This window comes from Anas platyrhynchos, chromosome 14, assembly GCF_047663525.1.
Source record: "Anas platyrhynchos isolate ZD024472 breed Pekin duck chromosome 14, IASCAAS_PekinDuck_T2T, whole genome shotgun sequence".
NCBI classification, from domain to species: Eukaryota; Metazoa; Chordata; class Aves; order Anseriformes; family Anatidae; genus Anas; species Anas platyrhynchos.
Genome location: NC_092600.1, coordinates 15,839,023 through 15,857,043, shown reverse-complemented (window position 1 = coordinate 15,857,043; position 18,021 = coordinate 15,839,023). Strand labels below are relative to the sequence as shown.

General features: G+C 36.4%; 1 protein-coding gene across 6 annotated transcripts in view; it reads right to left on the bottom strand.

The window, feature by feature from the left end:
- The window catches only part of SLIT3 (slit guidance ligand 3), a 515,831-nt gene that overhangs the window by 108,652 nt on the left and 389,158 nt on the right, over positions 1–18,021 (bottom strand). For all 6 annotated transcript variants that reach the window (XM_027468588.3, XM_027468587.3, XM_027468585.3 and 3 more), the window contains 4 exons: positions 15,542–15,692; positions 14,302–14,376; positions 5,887–6,030; positions 2,667–2,810 (listed from right to left, as the gene is read on the bottom strand). In XM_027468588.3, coding sequence (XP_027324389.1) covers positions 2,667–2,810; positions 5,887–6,030; positions 14,302–14,376; positions 15,542–15,692 — 514 coding nt within the window. The remainder of the gene's footprint in view (positions 1–2,666; positions 2,811–5,886; positions 6,031–14,301; positions 14,377–15,541; positions 15,693–18,021) is intronic.

The following is an 18,021-nucleotide window of genomic DNA, read 5'->3' as shown; positions in this document are numbered from 1 at the left end:
ATAGAGAAATAAATCTGTTGTTCTGAAACTTAAATAACTCTGGGGAAAAAAAAAAAAAAAAGAAAAAAGAAAAGAAAAATTCATCTTGTCACAATTTACACATGTCCTCCTACCACTTCAGTGGCATGTAAATTTAATTCTTGGTCCAGCTGAAGAGAATCCACTTTCTATTTTAACTTCATATGAAGGTGACATGCCCACATATATACTCTTTCCATGGCAATGCTGTGATGCAGCTTTTGGAAAAATTTTAAGATAGAGGGTCTCTAGAGTGCCATGTAGGACAAGAGATCCTCTACAAAAAACAGTTGAAAATCTAGAACAGACAATAATTTTCAGAAGCTTTATCTTGGAAACCGGCTGTTCAAGTGGAGCTCTCAAATCACAAACAGAAATATTGGACAGGCAGATTGTTTTAAAAATTCATAATTAGTAATCAGAATTCCTACATGTAAGATAGTGATTTAACCACTCAAACAGAAACAAAGCAATCAAGCTTTTAGCAAAGATGTCTTACTAACATTAAATTCATAAGTGCTTCCTCAAGGACATAGACATATTTTTAAAATCAAGGGTGAATAGAAGTCTTGAGGGATGAAATATTCATATCCTATTAGAAACATCTCTGTTAAAAATTGCAAAGTAGCTACGGAATATTAACTATTTAAATGAATTCTAGTGACCTGTTAGAAAAACATGCTGAAATGCATCTGGATATTGTTGAAATTAGGCTGAAAATACATCCTGGAAATCAGGGTAAGTTTATATGAGAATAGCTGCATGTTTAATTCATGGAAAACCAGCTCTGCTTACAAATCTGCCCAGCTGACTGTGTGAGGACTGAGAGACATCATTGAATACCATCTATGCAAAAGTAAAAGTACATTTCAAATTAGCATTCTAAACACTAATTTTGACTACTAACACATAATAAAAACTGATATTTTTTCACCAATAACTTATAAAATAGATGTTCTTCGTGTATTGAAAACCATTAGTGCACTATTTTCAGAGCTGTCCATGTTTTGATAGTACCAGTGAGGCTGACTCAATGACCAATAACAAAAGGAGCAATTTTTTTTTTTTTAAGTGCTGTAAATATGCCAAGACAAAAAAGGAAAGAAATGTTAAATTTTGTATTAATTTCTGGCTCACAGTAATAGATGCAAAAGTGAGTCATTGCAAACCCTGATTAACTTACAAAGTGTGGGTTGAAAGGGAAAAGCAAGCATAGTGTGGATCTTCAGCTGTGTTGTCATTTCATATAACAACCTACAATGGAGTGCTGCTAGGAAATTAACACATTTGCATTTTGCATTTATATGTGAAATATCACTATGGCTTGTCTAGGCCGCAATGTCTAAAGAAGTCAAAAGCAAACCTCCTCTTGCCTTAACTGTCTGTGGATCAAGTACGAAGTGAAAATGTGTCAAAGAACATAATTTTTCTTCAAGAAACAGGTAGGAACCTGCCATGAGAGCATGTGGTTTTAAGTCCGTGCCAAAGCAGTGCAGTCTTAGCAGCAGCTTTAACTGCTGATCCTCTAAATTATAATATTCTTTATCTGCAGCTGAAAAAAAAGAAGAAAATTGGGCAACTTCTAACAAAATATGACAAAAATGTTTCCATTCAAACAGGGCAGGGACTTTATAGACTGATTCAGAGAGTCACACCTGGTCGCAGACGGAAGTACTGAAGCAATTGTGCAACAAGCAAGTAGGCACTGCTTGCAGCATAGTGAGAACAAGATTTCAGCAAGTACCACTTGATTTGACCTGTGACTTGAAAATGATCAACAGAAATAATCTGGTTGTGTTTGTTTCTTGTCCATCAGTTTCATGGGGCTTTGGGGGTTACAGAAAGTAATGGAAGAAAAGTCCAGGTTCAAAACCTGAAATGCAATAGCTACAATAGTTTGTTTTGGCTGGACAATTAAAGTGTATTTTCAGGGCAGTGTGAAGGGAATTAATCAGACAACTTACACTAACAGCAACATCAGGGTCCATATTCACAGCTGGAAACAAAGAGCGGACTTTCTCTCCATATTTATCAGTCTGTATTTTATTAAAATGGACACCTCACAAAAGGTATGTAAAAATACTTGAAAAGGAAAGGAACTACTTCAAAGAAGTACACAGGAATATAAGAGAATTACCAGAAAAGCTTAGACTGGAATTTTTAAATTCCTGTTCAGTAGGACTGGAATGTTTTACCCTCTTAAGTTCATCTGAAAATCTAAGCATTAGCTACTAGATTTTTTTCTGATATCTAACTAATTTAACTGAAATCCAAGAATGCTGTCCTTACAAAACTAGACTCTAGTGAAATTAATGCAATTCTGAATCTGTAGAGGTTGTTTTCCTTGAACCCCTTCTGTGTACTGCACTAGGCTATAACATAGCAAAACATGCAGTCATCCTGCCTGAGGCTGGCAACATCTGAGCTTTTTCAGCTACTCTAGCTGAAGCAGTTCAAACGTTTTTCTGAATCATGCCCTGAATCTTTCAAAGACAACCTGTGACTTCAGTAGGATAGGGTTTTCTTTCTCTAAATGAGGTTTTCCAAATATGAATAAGTAAGCATTTTGATTTTGAAACTCAAACACTGTCTCCTCAAAAAGAAAGCATGGAATCACAATATGTTCTTATTGTAAGAAGATAACTTACATTGTAGACAAAGAGACTAATGTGCTGAAGGCTCCAGGCGTGATGGTGCTGATATGATTGTCATACAGAGAAAGAAGTCTCACTGAGCTCAGTCCAGCAAAGGTGTCATTGTTTATACAGCTGATAGAGTTGCTCCTCAGCATCCTGTGAAGATTAAAACAAGAAATTAGGAAATACTGGGAGGGAATATAATTTCAGGTCAGGAGGCCCTGTTTCTAGGGCATCAACAGATGTTTTTGCAAGTACTGTGCTCTATTTTTATTGATTGCTGAAGTACAACACAGCTAAAAGAGGGCTAAACTCATATGAACATTGTCTTGTGAATTTAAAATGCGTTTCTTCCACACAGCATTAGAGGCTGATGGGAACTCCATATCTGAAATTAGTATGCAATCTAAATTACAACTAGTGGCAAACTTGAAATAAACACTCAAGTCTCTCCATTTAGTAAGTATCTGAGAGCAAGTCAATATGTATTTCAGAGACCAACTGAGAAAGACTGTCAGAGGTTATGTGACAATAATACTAACTGCATTATTTCTGCTTCTATCATGGATGTTTTTTGTAATCCACATTGCAGAAATACAGAAGGAAACAGTGCCCTTAGCAGAAATCAAGGAGTAGCTTAGGAAAGATTTCCAGACCTAAAGCAAGCTCTCAAATCTCATTATAATAATTAATTGACAAGACAGAAAGCAGTAACCAATCTATAAATTGTTCTTTGCTCAGTGTTTGTACTAGATGAATCAATGCTGTGTTTTGGAAGATACATCTCTCTGAGTTGTTATGGTAACAATGCACTCGATGATACAACCTAATTAATTTGAAAGACTGCAGTGTTTTGTATCTCTGCACAGCAAAAAGAGGCTTATGAGTATGTTACACTTCATGCCAATCAACATCTGGATCTGTAAACATAACCACACAGTTGTAATATTTCTACTTAGGTGAAAAATTGTTCCGTAATTAAAGCATACTACCAGAAATCCAGACACTATAAGCAGCTCATGCTGCTGTTCCAGTGAATTGATCCTCTCAATTAAGGAGCGTTCATTCTTTGGTATCAAATTCATGCAGTGAACAAGGACAATTCAGACTCCCTTAGAAGTCTGGATTTAAATCTATTTGTATCCAACAGTTGGGCATTTACATACTTAAAAAAACACCAAAGAGAGATTAACTGTGCAATCACAAACGCTCAGCATTTAAGACCTGGACATTATGCTGCTTTAGCATTACTGGTCTCTACACAGAGTTACCACCACAGCCACTACAGTTGCAATGGTTTTGGTGTTGCAACTAGGGTGAAACTATGTCAGAAAAGAGTCAGGAGGCAGAGAGGCACATGCCTTACATGTGGAGTACAAAGCTGCTTGAAAGCCAGGTCAAAACCATGAACTCTAAAACGTAAGAGTAAATAAAAGAAATAATGCAGCTCAGGTCACTCTTGAAAATTCATATACAGAAGCATTTTCTCAATTCTGTACGTATCGGGCAGTCGTTCTGCAAGGTGGGATGACTGAACTGGGATGTCAATACATCAATTCCATGGTGATTTACTGCCTTTTAGAAAACAAAGTCTTTTAAGAATGACTGTCCAGCGTGACCTCTTTATAAAAGGCCACAATTTCGGTGCTCAAAGTCAATTAATGCATATGTCCTTCAAGCCAAAACCTTTGGTTTTATACCACAGCATACTATGCACTGTGTGCCCTTCCTGAAGGGAAACTTATACTTACAGAACATCATTTCATGCTGTGTATATTTAGACTGCTTTATCAGCTAGGGAGAAATTTAGGTCAGGTCAGCAGGATAGCTTGAATGTTAAGTATCTTTTTATTAAAAAAATGCTGAATACTGCTTAGGAGCACTGCCACAGGCTGCTTTACATTATGAAAATTAATTTAGTATCTATGGACAGTATTTTAAATTCCCTGAGTAAAACGCATACATTAAAGAACAGATGGCTGTAACCACAGAAAAATAATGCTAAGGAATAGCAAGAGAAAAGTTCCCTATTTGTCATTACAGGGCAAAGGCCTCCAAGTGAAGCCTGGAATTTTTTTTTCTTTTTGTATTTGAGTAAGGGCTGAAAGGATTGTGTGATGATTTTGTGCAACATAAGAAGCATTTGCTTCTAATGAATAAATTGCAGATTTTAAATTCCATATTGATTCCTGTAGTCTATTTACTGACAGCAGCCACCTAGTCAAGTGCTTTCTTTCTACAGCAGGGAGACTGTAAAAGTGGAAATTCTTCACGTACACATCATACACATCATCTGGCTTGAGTCTCTGCTGTCATCAGAAACCTGACTGTTTTTCAGGATGGGGAAAAGGAATAGATTAGATGCTATCTTGAAATCCTCTCTGTGATCCTTCTTTCAATACATTTTTTAACTTGAAAATAAATTAGTGCTACTTGCTGTGAGTTTATGTACAAGTGTTAGTTCTAAGAAGTAAATTACAAAGTTGTTCTAAGAGCAACTAAGTAATACCAAAACAATTTCTTATGCGTTTATGTTCAATGTCTTGTACATGCTCTCCCCAACCACAACCACATTAATACTATATCCGCAGGTAATTTCTATGGCAATCAAGACTGTAGCTAGTCCAAAGTCATGCATGTGCTCATGGGCTGATTCATCTGGTACAGAGTGAATGGCCAGCTACCTTCTACCAGCAGGACTATAACATTATGATTATGCCTGCCTTAAAGTTGCTTAGCTACATCTGCATTTGGTGGTAACAATAACTTGAGCCTTCTTTTGCTAGCTAGTGATTTCGTATGATATGTACGATATTAAAATCTTTTATGTTTCTTTCCTCCTCTGAGGTTTGGTTTGAGCAGACCAACGATTTCAATTTAGGTAGAGGACAGGGGTGGGAGAATGGACTAATAGATAGCAAATATGTTCCTAAACACCTTGATTCCATAGGAAATAATAGAAGTATGCCCAAAAATGACCAAATTTGACTGATGACAGTTTCACCATCAAGTTGCTCCTGAAACTTTTGAAAATCAGTCTTCTTCTACAGAAGTAGAAGACAAATCTCACATCCTACCCAAGACCAGAAATTTACCGAAGGTTTCATAACACTGAAACAAGGCATTGCTTTAGAGTTTGCTGTCTAGTAACAGATTTTAACAAGTGCTGCTGAACTTGAGCATGACCACTCCAGTTACAGAGGAATAGAGAAAGACAGATCTTTGCACTTACAATGTCTTCAGCCCTGTAAGGCCTCTAAACATACGTCCATGTACTGATTCCAGTTGATTCTCTGTAAGAATCAGTTCCTGCACTCCTGAAGCTCCATCAAATGTGCCTTCTCGAATCTCCTTGATCTTATTGTTGCTCAGATTTCTGGAAGAAGACAACCAGAAACAATAAGAAAAGCATTCGTGTTTTATTCAAAACATACATCATCACACTGGAAGGATGATGGAAGGAAGGACAGAAGGGAGGTAGGTTATATGCATCTCAGTGGTTATCTAGGAAAACACGCAGTCAGCAAGGAGAGAATACAGAAGTTCAGAAGTACACCTAACCTTCTCACTCTGCTCACAAAAAAACCAGACAAACAACCAAACAAAAAACCAACACAGAACAGATAATCAAGAGTATTTAAATCCACAGATTTACCAGCTCTCATACCTCATCTCATTGTTGCTTATAAGGGTCTCTGACCCTTATAAATGGTTTTCTAACATCTGATTTATGTTCTTGAACTTTTGGAGACTGCTGAGACTGGGTGCTCTGCAATTAAATCAGCTACCATTAAAACAGCTACCACCACATATTTAAATATGGAGCCCATTCATTTAGTGTACCAGGACCTTTACTCTTTTTAAACCCAATGCTTCTGTAAGATAAATAACTGTGTGACTGCATGTATCTGATAAAAATTTTTTATATGTACAATCATGAACTCCCAGGCATTTAAATTTAACACCATCATTCAAAATGAAATGCCTATTACTTAATTCTCAGTTCACATCTACTGCAATATACAACATTATTTTCCAAATATTTACTCTGCCTATACAGTCTCAAGATGTTTGCTTATAGATCAACTTTGGAGAACTTCAATCTAGAAAGTTAAATGAAGTTCTGATGAAATGCAAAGTGAATCTTCTGAATATTTCATATTTGTGAAAAACCCAGTGAATAGAAAACTTCTGAATGATAAAATGACCTTAGAGATGCATAAAAATAAATGGTTTTTAATTATTTAAAACACTTATATAAAAGGCCTTAAGCACTGTAAGACCTTGGGCATCAGTCCTTCAAGCATGTCCTTATGAAGCCCTGTAGAGATTACAGTATGTAATCCTATTTGTGTAGGCCTTTGACAGGAAAAACTATTTATTGTTTTAATGTCTACAATAAAAAAGAGAAAGTAAAAGATACTCTCTTGTTCCCAAGAAGATGCCAAATTCCAACACTATTACTCATACTGAATAGCATCTCATTCCAGAAATGATCCCACTACACACACAGTATGAGTAATAGTTTCAAAACCCAAGTCCAGGTGATATAAAACAAATGACAAAGTATCAGATTAGCACCTGGGCTACACTGCTCATAAGAACAGGCAATCTTGTTGGGATAAAAGCTGACGGAAGACATGGCAACAGGACAGCCTGGCCTCAGACACAAATAATGTGGGTCTTGCTCTTTGCAGCAGTCATCACTTAATAAAAAAAATGTTGAGTCTTGGAGATATGCTTCATGTGGGATATGAGTATGCTGGTTTATGTCTGCTGAACAACTGTCAGACATTGGGTCCTACAGCATGTGGTCCATCACCTCTTGTGCTCTCTGTGATCAGAAAGAATAGCAGTATGGCAGCGATCAGCCAAAAATGATATAAAAGTATATAGAAATACTCACAGGTTTTGCTTTCCAGGGGTTTTGTACTTTGTCTAACGTTCACATGAAGAGTTTATGTGAGTTAAAGCAAGTCAAGGACAGATATGCTGACATATGCATTTAATTGGGGTGCTCAGCTATTTCTCTAATGGAAATGTTTATACCTCAGCATCTCTTTTGAATGCTGGCATAAGTAATTGCTCCCAATAAGCCCTTTCTTGGAAAAGATTACCCCATGATGCTTATTTGTACAAAAATAAATGAATAAATAAGTAAACGTTTGTGGCAGGAAGGGAGGGTGAGTTAGTATAATACAAAGATTTTGACTTTCAATTCACAGATTAGAGACTGACCTATATTTGTTGTTAAAGTTTTATTAGTTTTTACTGTCTAAAAGATATTTAGTCACATTTACTAAAAACGGGTGCAATTTTAATGGATGATTGGATACTCCAGGCAAAAAAGCAAATATTGGAGAGGAAGGCTGGCCATAATTTGACAAGGAACTGGCACCTTTAAACAATCCAAACCATCTGACTTTTCTTTGCTGCCAAAGAACTTCTGTAGATAGGCAACTTCACCCATTTGAGTTAACAATGCCCAATCATTTCAACAGCATAAAATTATCAAAAAATATCCTAGCAGTTGCAGAAAAAGCCAATTATATGTACCTTTCCCGTGCAAGAGACTTGAAAATCCAAGATTAAATGCTATGACAAAATCAAAGTTGCAAGGCAGCGAAAAGACGAGCTTTACAATAACAAATAGGTAAGGAAAATACTGTCCTGCAATCCCACTTGGAGTACTGTCAAAGCAGATGTTCTGCCAATCCAGATTTCTTAATTTGTCTTCCTAAATTAAAGTTTTCCTTATCAGAATGCAACAAAAAAATTGTTAGATGTCAGCACTTATTCACTCAGACGATGCATCATCCTGAATGTCTGACCCTCTAGAATAACAGACGTGAGAAATTACATACGTTTTGGTCTAGAATTACCAGGAAGAAACAGTCAACAGTTGATCAAAACCTTAAAAAACAAATTGGTAAAACTTTGCCTGCTTTCCAACTCAGAGAGCTTTAGTCTATCCTTCCCAGCACGAAAATAATCTTTCATATATGATGACCATAGCACTTGGCAAGAAACATTTTTTTCTATCAGAAAACTTCTGACAGAGTTTATAGCAAACTCCAATTACAGAAATGCCTCATCCTCTCACAGTGTTAATTTTCTATCAGGAAGTGTTCTTGAAATACTGGAAGACAGTGGAAAAGAAAATGAACCTTGAGTATTTACCAAGAGACCTATGGCCTCTGGCGCGACCCAGATAGGAACCTATAGTCAACCTGGTCACTCAAGAGGGCTATTGTTTCCAGAAGGACCCTGATCTACCACGGTGATAAATTTTAATCCTATTTCCAGACTTGTATTTTGGGTAAGAGGTCAAAAGAAATGTTCATAAAGCCTGGGTTTACTTTATGTGTGGCTGTGAATAGGAAATGAACAGATTTAGGAAGCTCTCAAGGTGAGATTGTTCACACAGCTCACTTTTCAGTCAGATTTTATTTACCTTATGGCTAAAGTTTATGATAATATTATTTCTGTTGATCTTCTAACTTCAACACAGAACAAGCTGGATTCTATTCAGTCTTAACAGAACCATTCGTGCTGCTGTACCTGCTGGGTCAGTTTCAACATTTCATCGTGGTATTCATCACTGAATTACCAGCACACGCTGCTGAACTACCACGAGCACAACCACCAGAGTGCAGTCCAACTGCAAAGACTCTGCTTGGTCTCAACTTGCATTTTATTGTTTTAACATACAAACAGGCTGTTCTGAGTGGGGTTTTCCCAAGAATATTTTAGACTGTTGGTGGTGCGTGTGGAGTCTTTAAGTGTATTTTGGGAGGAAAATCCCATTCTTGTGGAGGAAGGATGTTTGCTGAGAATATTTTACAGCTCTTACCAACAGTCTGGCTGTCTTTTACAGAGTGAGTTGTTCTCAGGAGCAGGATGGCACTGAAAGTCTTAAATACTACAGACAGACACAGAATTATACTCAGTGACATTCGTACATTTCATGCAGCAGAGCAGATTGATGGTATCACTGAAAAAAAGGAGGCATGTGATAAGCCCAAATGCCACATATCACAACACTCTCCACAATTTCAATTCCACAAAATACAGTCTGTTTCTGTATAAAAAGTGACAGATGACTGTGACCTCAATTGCCATGGTAAAATTTATGCTTAGGGGAAAGAACAGCAGGTAACAGCTGTTTCTACAGCCAGAAATTACTTTTACCTCTCCAAAAAAACTTAAGTTTATTTTTATTAAATGGACTTCTTGTCTGCAAACTTTATCATGATTCAGTTTTATTTTGCATGTAGAGTGTATTAAATCCTGGGCTGGCATGTTGTACAGTAAGATTTAATGTAAGAGAAATACCTACAGACAAATTAAGCCTCCAAAGTTAATTATATACTAAAGGTGGGGTTGGCAGTACTAGCTATTGCCAAGACACTCTGACATTTCCTGTTATAAGACTACATTTTATATTCACTTTGTAACTTTGGCAAGAAATACAGAGTGAACTGTCAGATGTCCCTTCCAGGTTTTGAGGTAAGTATTTTTTTATTGTTCTTGTTCTTTAACAGAATAAAAGAGGTCAGTGCCCTTTTTCTGCAGCAGTGCATGAAATATGGCACTTAACCTTTTTATTTTGAATGTGAGCTTGGAGCCAATTCTTCTTCTGCAGAAACAGCTTCGGGGCCCCCAGTTGGGACAGCTGGTCTCACTGATTTCCAGGGAAAGGGCTGGGGCTGATACCAAGGAGCTGCAGCCTCTCCCTGCAGGTCAGTATCCCACCTCTGCAACTGAGTGCATCTCCTTGCTCCTACTGAGTTGGGTACTGAGGGGATTTGATGCTTGAACCTGTCTCCCATGGCCAGAAGACACCTCCACACTCCTGCTGTCATATTAGTCCTCAAGCTCTGGAGTTTTTATTTCACTGATTAACAGCTGGAGGTGGTCCCAGTGCAAAACACTAGCAATGCAGTTCTTCAAGCTGGAAGGCAGTGCAATGTGACTTTTGCTTTCAAGTCATGCTTTTAAACTTGCAAAAGCAAGTGAGGTGCTATGGTAAGAAGTCACTGACAGCAAAAGAGAGTTCAGGGCATTCAGCAAAAGCCACTGAAGAACCCAGTAAATTACATCTGGGTGGGGTTGGATCTACTTTCAGTAATCCACATCAACCTCTTTATTGCACTGTAAAAAGCATTAAACAAAGATAGATTTATTTTTTGGCTATGAAAATAGTACTATGTATACAGGATTTTGCAGCTAATTATTAAAGTTGATTTTTTTAAAGGCATATGCAGACATGTTAACCTTTTAAAAAACAACACAGTAATCTGAGCAATTTAAATTCTAGAAAAACGAGGCATAACTTAGCATTATGGCTCTCTGACCTTTAAATTTCTGTATCAAGAATTCAATTCTGTTTTGCATTAACATGTATTAAATCCTGGGCTGATACAACATACAATAAGATTCAGCTTAGGAGGAATATTTACTGACAAATTAAATCCTAAAAAAAAAAAACAAACAAAAAACAACAACAACAAAAAACAGAATGAATTGTCAGATATCCTTTTCAGGATTAGAGATACATGATTTCAGTTTCCTTTCTCTGAAAAAAAATAAATAGAAAAAGAAAGAAGAACAAACTTCACCTATGCCAGGAAATAAAGCTAGCCAAAATACTGAAATACTGTCTTTTCATGAAAAGACCCTCATACTCCAATAAAATCTGATTTCATATTTGTGAATACAATGTAGTTGTCTTATTCAAATGATACATCTTCCCTGTGGAAATCTTTTAGGAATTAGCTGAACTCTAAGTCTTGAACACAGATATTTAAGATTCCTACTAAAATCCAAGGAGAGTACAAGACACAGTTTAAATAAAATTAAATACCATTACCACACATAATCACTGGGGCAACCCTAATATGCCATCATCAAATCTGTGTGTACACCCCTTTGGAATTTTACTAAAAAACCACAAGAGATTGTGATATGCAACTGGACACATATAGACATGCACAACTGACAGAGCTTAAGTGACAAAAGAACAATCATGAACATATACCTAGAATGTAAATATAATTTGAATCCTCCTTAAGTTCCAATTTGCAGTCAACCTCAAAGTGTGTATGTCATAGACCAAAGCTACACATCAGCATAATATAAATCGAGGAGGCACCAAGAACACTAGTCAAGAGGAAACAAGGGCTAATTCCTCTGTCTCTGGAATCACACTGGAGCTCTTCTAGCCAGAGCAGAACTGTTAGAGTAGCTTCTCTACAAATTTCCTTGACACACCTCTGTCACTGAGTCATAAACTGAGGTGAAGAAAAACCAGAGGGCAATTATTCAAATGTCCCTTTAAAAAACTATCCTCTCAACTTGGGCTAACCATGAAAAGGCAATTAAGTTGGCTATCTCAGCACTTTTTATTTCAGAAAAAAAAAAAAAAAAAAAAAAAAGAATTGCAGAGATGAATTTTTTTTTTTTAAAGTAAAATAAAAGGTCTTATATGGTGAATTTGGCCAATGGCTTTCCAGTGCAAAGCTTAAAGCTTTGAACTCTTTCCTTAAGCCTAGGAAGCAATACAATTTCTAGCTACATTCCTCTACCTGTTGTTCTCCTTTAACACTTGAACAGACAAGGAATATGATGAGACCAAGTAAATGTTGACAAATTAAATAACAGTAAAAATTCTTGTTCTTTATACACAATGGAAAATGGGTATTTGATCAATACTCTTCTTCCTTAAATTAATAGCAGCTTAAGTAATGCTTAATGAAGAGTTTTTCTAACCTGCCACACACACAGAGCCAGTGCATTAGTACTACTAACTGCTGCAATCCTATCCATTGATATTTCCCTATACGGTCACTAAATCCTTCTTACCTGATGGAAAGAGGACTATGAATTAGCCAAACGAAAGGGATGTATGTTTTTCCTGGCTACCCAGTCTCTTCACAAAATATAATTAGGAGAATTAGAAAATAGATGACTAATCTGGCTTATTAAGAATCAAGCTACTGAGTAAGGCTATGGTTGACATGTAGCTTCTTTGATGGAGCAATATCCTTTTCAGAAAATCTGTGTATTCAAATTGAGATGTTTCTTCACAACATCCAGTAGAAGAAATCAGCTCAATTATAAGGAGTATCTTAAACAGGCTTTGCATAGGGGCTGCCACTAAAAAATGCATGACACAGACTCCTTATGAAGTGTGGGGCACAACTACTGCTCTTTGCCATCCATGTGAACTGTACCTGTACCCCTTTGTTCGCATCTGATCATGTTAAGAACAGACCAGAAAGATGTTTTGTTTCACAGGAAACAAACTCTTAAAAAATCCTCTCAAAGCCAATTCACGTTGCTGTTATGCGTAATGACACAGACCTGTTGAGACATCCCTCCACCTGAGTGATTGATGGGAACATGAAGGACAGCACTGTAACTGACCTACAGTATGTTTTAAATAAAAGGAGAGAAATGACTCCAGCTATGGCATCTTACCAACTTTCAAAACAAATCCTGAAGGTCTGATAAGGACAGATTCTGTCCTAATTATGTGTACTTTTATATGCTGTGCATTTTTTACTCATTTCCTGTCCGCTTATATAGAAAACAGAATAGTTCAACAATATCAATAAGTTAGTTTCTAGGTGCACTTTAGCTACAACTTAGAGATCATTCATAAAATACTAGGCTAAAGCTTATGATTGATTCCCCAAGTCTGGTGGTCTGTACTTGCACAAGCATACCCCACACTCTCAAATCTGCAGTGCTGCATCTGACATTCTTGAAGAAATAATAGTGGTGTACGAATCACACTGCAGTTGTCTCCAAAGCCCCTATGACCTTACACAGCTTCAAAATGGCTAGGAATCTCCAGGTGGCTGAAACCACATGACAGAAACACTGAACAAAAAGTCAATTGCTTGGTTTTCCACGATTACCTTGAATCTAACAACAAAATCTTACTAAAAGTAAACAAATAAGGTATTAGCAATGGCATTATAGAGTTAAAACTGAAAAATATCAGGAAGATCCATTTAGAAGATCAAAAGGTATCTAATATATTTTTCTCTTTGCAAAACACACACTATCTTATTAAATATATTTCCTGAATAGTGCCGATACTCTGATTGCTACCAGAATTATACAGATCTCTTTGAATCACTGATCTCTAAGTAGCTACTTGATTCTCTTCTCTAAAACCATAGTGATCAAAAGAAACTCTCATCACCTATTTCTTGTAATACTACTTCCCTTCGACTGTTTGACAAAATCACACTATTTGGAGTCATACTTGAAACGTAATGGTTGCCTCTGTTGTCATGTAAGATAACACATTCAAAAGAAAAAAAGAAAAGCTAAAATTGGTGGCCACCTCTAACAATAGGCATATATCTAAATGAATTCTGGAATGGAATTCCCTTCAGTCTCTACAAGTTGATGACTTTAAGAAATATAGCGTAAAGAATACTGAGAGGTCAGTCTAGGGGTCTTCACCTGTCACTGTGCTTTAACTGGGCCTGTCCATCTAAGTCAGTTTCCTTAAATTAACATTACAAATAACAAATTCTGCTACTGCAGTACTGAACTATAAAGACTTTATCCTCTCCTCCTTCCTTACAATCCAAGGATGTATTCTAACAAGCAAATAACTTGAACTTACATTTTTCTAAGGTTGGGTAATTTCTTGAAGAGTCCGATAGCTTCCAAAACAGAAATATCATTGTCATTCAAACGCCTGAGAGGAACAAACAAAAAGACATTTAATGCTTCAAAGATCTCTATAGATATATCTCTGTGGCATACAGGACTGCCACACAGAGAGTTATGACCTTTGTTAAACAAGATACTATCTGCCATGTGTCTCAGACTCCTAGAGTGAAAAGTTATAAAAGCTTAGGATGCCTTAAAAGCATAATGCCAAAGGACAATGTCAGAATGCCTTCTTTCAATGAGAAGAGATTATTAACTATAACCATCACAAAGCCTTGTTTTTGCTTGACTAAACGTCCATCTTGCATACAGGAGTCATGCAGCTGGAGATCTGATCCACATAAATTGAAGGGATTTGATTTCAAGTTCTTCCTCATCAAAATCTATTGGTCTTCTCAAATAATGCAAAAGCTACCATCTTGGCATGTTTTGGATGCAAATTCTCTCTCTGATTACATGTAGCTCAAATTTTCTACATAGATAACTTGCTGTGTTTCTGGGTATCTCTCTCCTGTATTCTTCTATCTTAACTTCAGAACAACAATTACTGTGGTTCACATAGAGTATCTTAACTACAATGAAGAACATACTACCAAAAAAACAGAATTGTGTTTGAAGGCACTGCTAACAAAACAAGAGAAACAGATTCTTAAATTACTAAGTCATAAATATTTTTATATACTCCTTAGCTGGATATTATGTCCTTAGCTGTATATTACGTTTATAGTTCCTAAGAATCTCTAAAAGCAGATGTATTTCATAAAATTTCAATCGGCTTAACAATATATTGGTTTTAGACAGAGCCATTTCACCCAGGTAACAAGCACTGCTGAGTTGGAATGAATTCCTGATCAGAGATTTAACTCAAAAGAGTTAATTCAATTTTTAAATAAAAATGTCCAGATGTAATGGCTCTGCTTGAGCCATGTGACAGGCCAGCATTGCAAGAAGATGCACACAGGCCGTTGATGCACAAGGCCATGTCTCCTTTCTCATACCCACACTTGGTATGAGAGTTGAGAAAGTAAGAGAGCTGTGGTGCTCCTTTGAAATAAAATCAACTCACCCTGTGTTTCCCATGGGGATCAAAAATTCAAGGTGCCTTGAATTGCCAAGTATCTTATACAAACTTTAAAAACTAGGAAAACCAATATGCTTGTCTGAGCGCATCTTGGAGAGGTGGCACTTACAGATCAGTAGTATATTCAGGAAGGTGGCTGGGTAATCGGGTGAGTTTTTGGTTTGAGCAGTCTACAACTGTTCCCTCGCAGCGACACTTCTCAGGACAGACAAGATCCATGAAACACTTCCCGGTGAATTTACTTCTGTAATCCTCAGATCCTGCAATAAAGAGAAAATATATTCCAGCAAACAGCTCCTGATAACTGCAGCAATCAGAGATTTTATGGAATCAGTTTTCAACACTGTCTCCTGTCAGCTACCAGCTCCTGCACACAATTTCAATACTTGCTAAAGCATTTTTTTTTTCCCAGCAGTTTTTTAAATGATTCCCAAGATTAGCCTCTGTTTTGTCAGTTTTCCCTTGCTACATTAATTCCTTATCTTATTCCTGTTAAGGCATCTTTTTTATAAGCATGTCTTAATTAGCTGCCGGGGTCTGCTTCAAAGAAGCTCCAACAAAGTCACTTTTTCATGCTTTGCACTTATACCAACAAGTAGGAATAAGAATCTCATGAAAGCAGACGTTATCTTGATGCATTCAAATGATATATTAAAAAATAATAATAATTAAAAAGCAAAATTTTCAGACCTCAGCTACTAGAGCTATTTTTGAGAGTAACCTTGTATAAGAGAACCTTGCCAATTTTCCAACAATTAGATACCTTTATTAACTATGTTAAACAAACAGCGGAGGAAAGTAATAGCACTTTAAATCATTTTCATTTTAATTAAGGAACGGGTAGACCATACTTAGTGAGAAGCACTCCCTCATGTACCATTATATCATGAATGCCAGACCTCTTTGACTAGGTTTTTGACCCATTCTAATGAAATGCTTTTCCAATTAGGCTCAGTGAACTAATCTGTCCTTTTCTGGTTTGGTTTTTCTCTTTTAATAACAGCAGGTTTGAAACCTGATCTCTGTGTTTCAAGGAACCAGGAGCATTAATAAATGTGTATGTAATCAAAGTGTTGCCAAGACAGGCCCTGCCATGCATTACCTGCCCACTCACTTCATATTTCACAATGGAAACACCAGAATTGTCTCAGGAACTTTGTGCTATGTCCAGTGATCATAACTACTAAAAAGTATTTTTAATTTTTCCAGAGTCTTAAAAGTCAACTTCAGGGCTTTCTCAGGAATGATCTGAGCAAGTTCAGATTTTAAAAAGAACCTGAAAACATCAACAAAAACTTAAACTTGAGCTGAAATTTGGTTTTAGAAACTTGACAACATTCTCCACCTGCTTCCCTCTTCTAGACTGATAAATACACCACTGCTCGTTTTATGGCTGCATACTATTTTTTTTTTAATCACTATTATTTTAATTTATGTTGCACATTACCTTCACAGGGTGATGCAGTGAAAGCAAGCAATTCTGCAGGCAATCTAACATTTTGATTCCACAGACACACTTGGGTTTAGTTTTGTAATTCCAAACTAGATTATGAGAAACATTACATATAGCTTTGTCCATAGAAACATTACATATAGCTTTGTCCATAGAAACCACAGCTTCTGTGCTGCTAAATAATTTGCGATTTATCATGGTTCTTGTAAATTACATATCTGAAGTGAAATTTGACTACTGTTTTTTTTTAGCTTGATGGCACAGCACTTAAATATTAGGACCACCGGGCATTTTAAAGTATTTCAAAAACTACTAAGCCTTCTTCATACCACCAGTATTTAAACTCTATCTTTTTGGGGAAAAACAAAAACCAAGCATCTGATTTCTGGTCCTAAAAATTCCAGGCTTGGCAGCCAGGATAAAATGTCAAGTGATGAACATATCATGCTTTGATTACAAGAACATACTGCTATTTTTCCTTAGGTCCATGAAACGGTTGTTTTGGTTGTTTATGATTCCTAGAAATAATGCTAAAGCGAACAGCTATCAGGATGAGGATTTATTAAAACTGCTACAATTACAGTACAACTTGAAAAATAAAAGCAAAATTATTCAGTGAAAAGTGTCTTTGAAATCCTCAAATTAACCCTTGAACAAGTAATCTAATTTTCATTGTAAAAAAATTATTTGAAAGAATAATCACAAACATCAGGAAGTTTCACAGGGTAAAATTTTATTAAGTATAATTTTTTGTCAACTTATGGATACAGGATTCATTTTCCTACATCAAAAAGAAGGATGGGAAAGTAAGTGGAATGTTTTCTGAAGGATAAAATGGAGTATCATCATCAGAGAGTAAAAATTGTCTTTTTTTTTGTTTGTTTTTTTTTTCTTTTTCTGAAGCTTTCTGGCAGAGTAAATAAAGAATATTTACCACATTTTGACTTAGCGGATTCATTCTCCTGATGGTGTACAACTTCCCACACTGCATCAGCCATGAGAAGCTGTTGTGATGTGGGCACCTGTCCATGACCTCCATGCTCGTGGTAGGGTAAAACCCTCCCAGCTCAGCAGGAGAGGAAGCTACCAACCAACACCTTCATACATATTATTTTATTTTTTATTTTATTAAAATA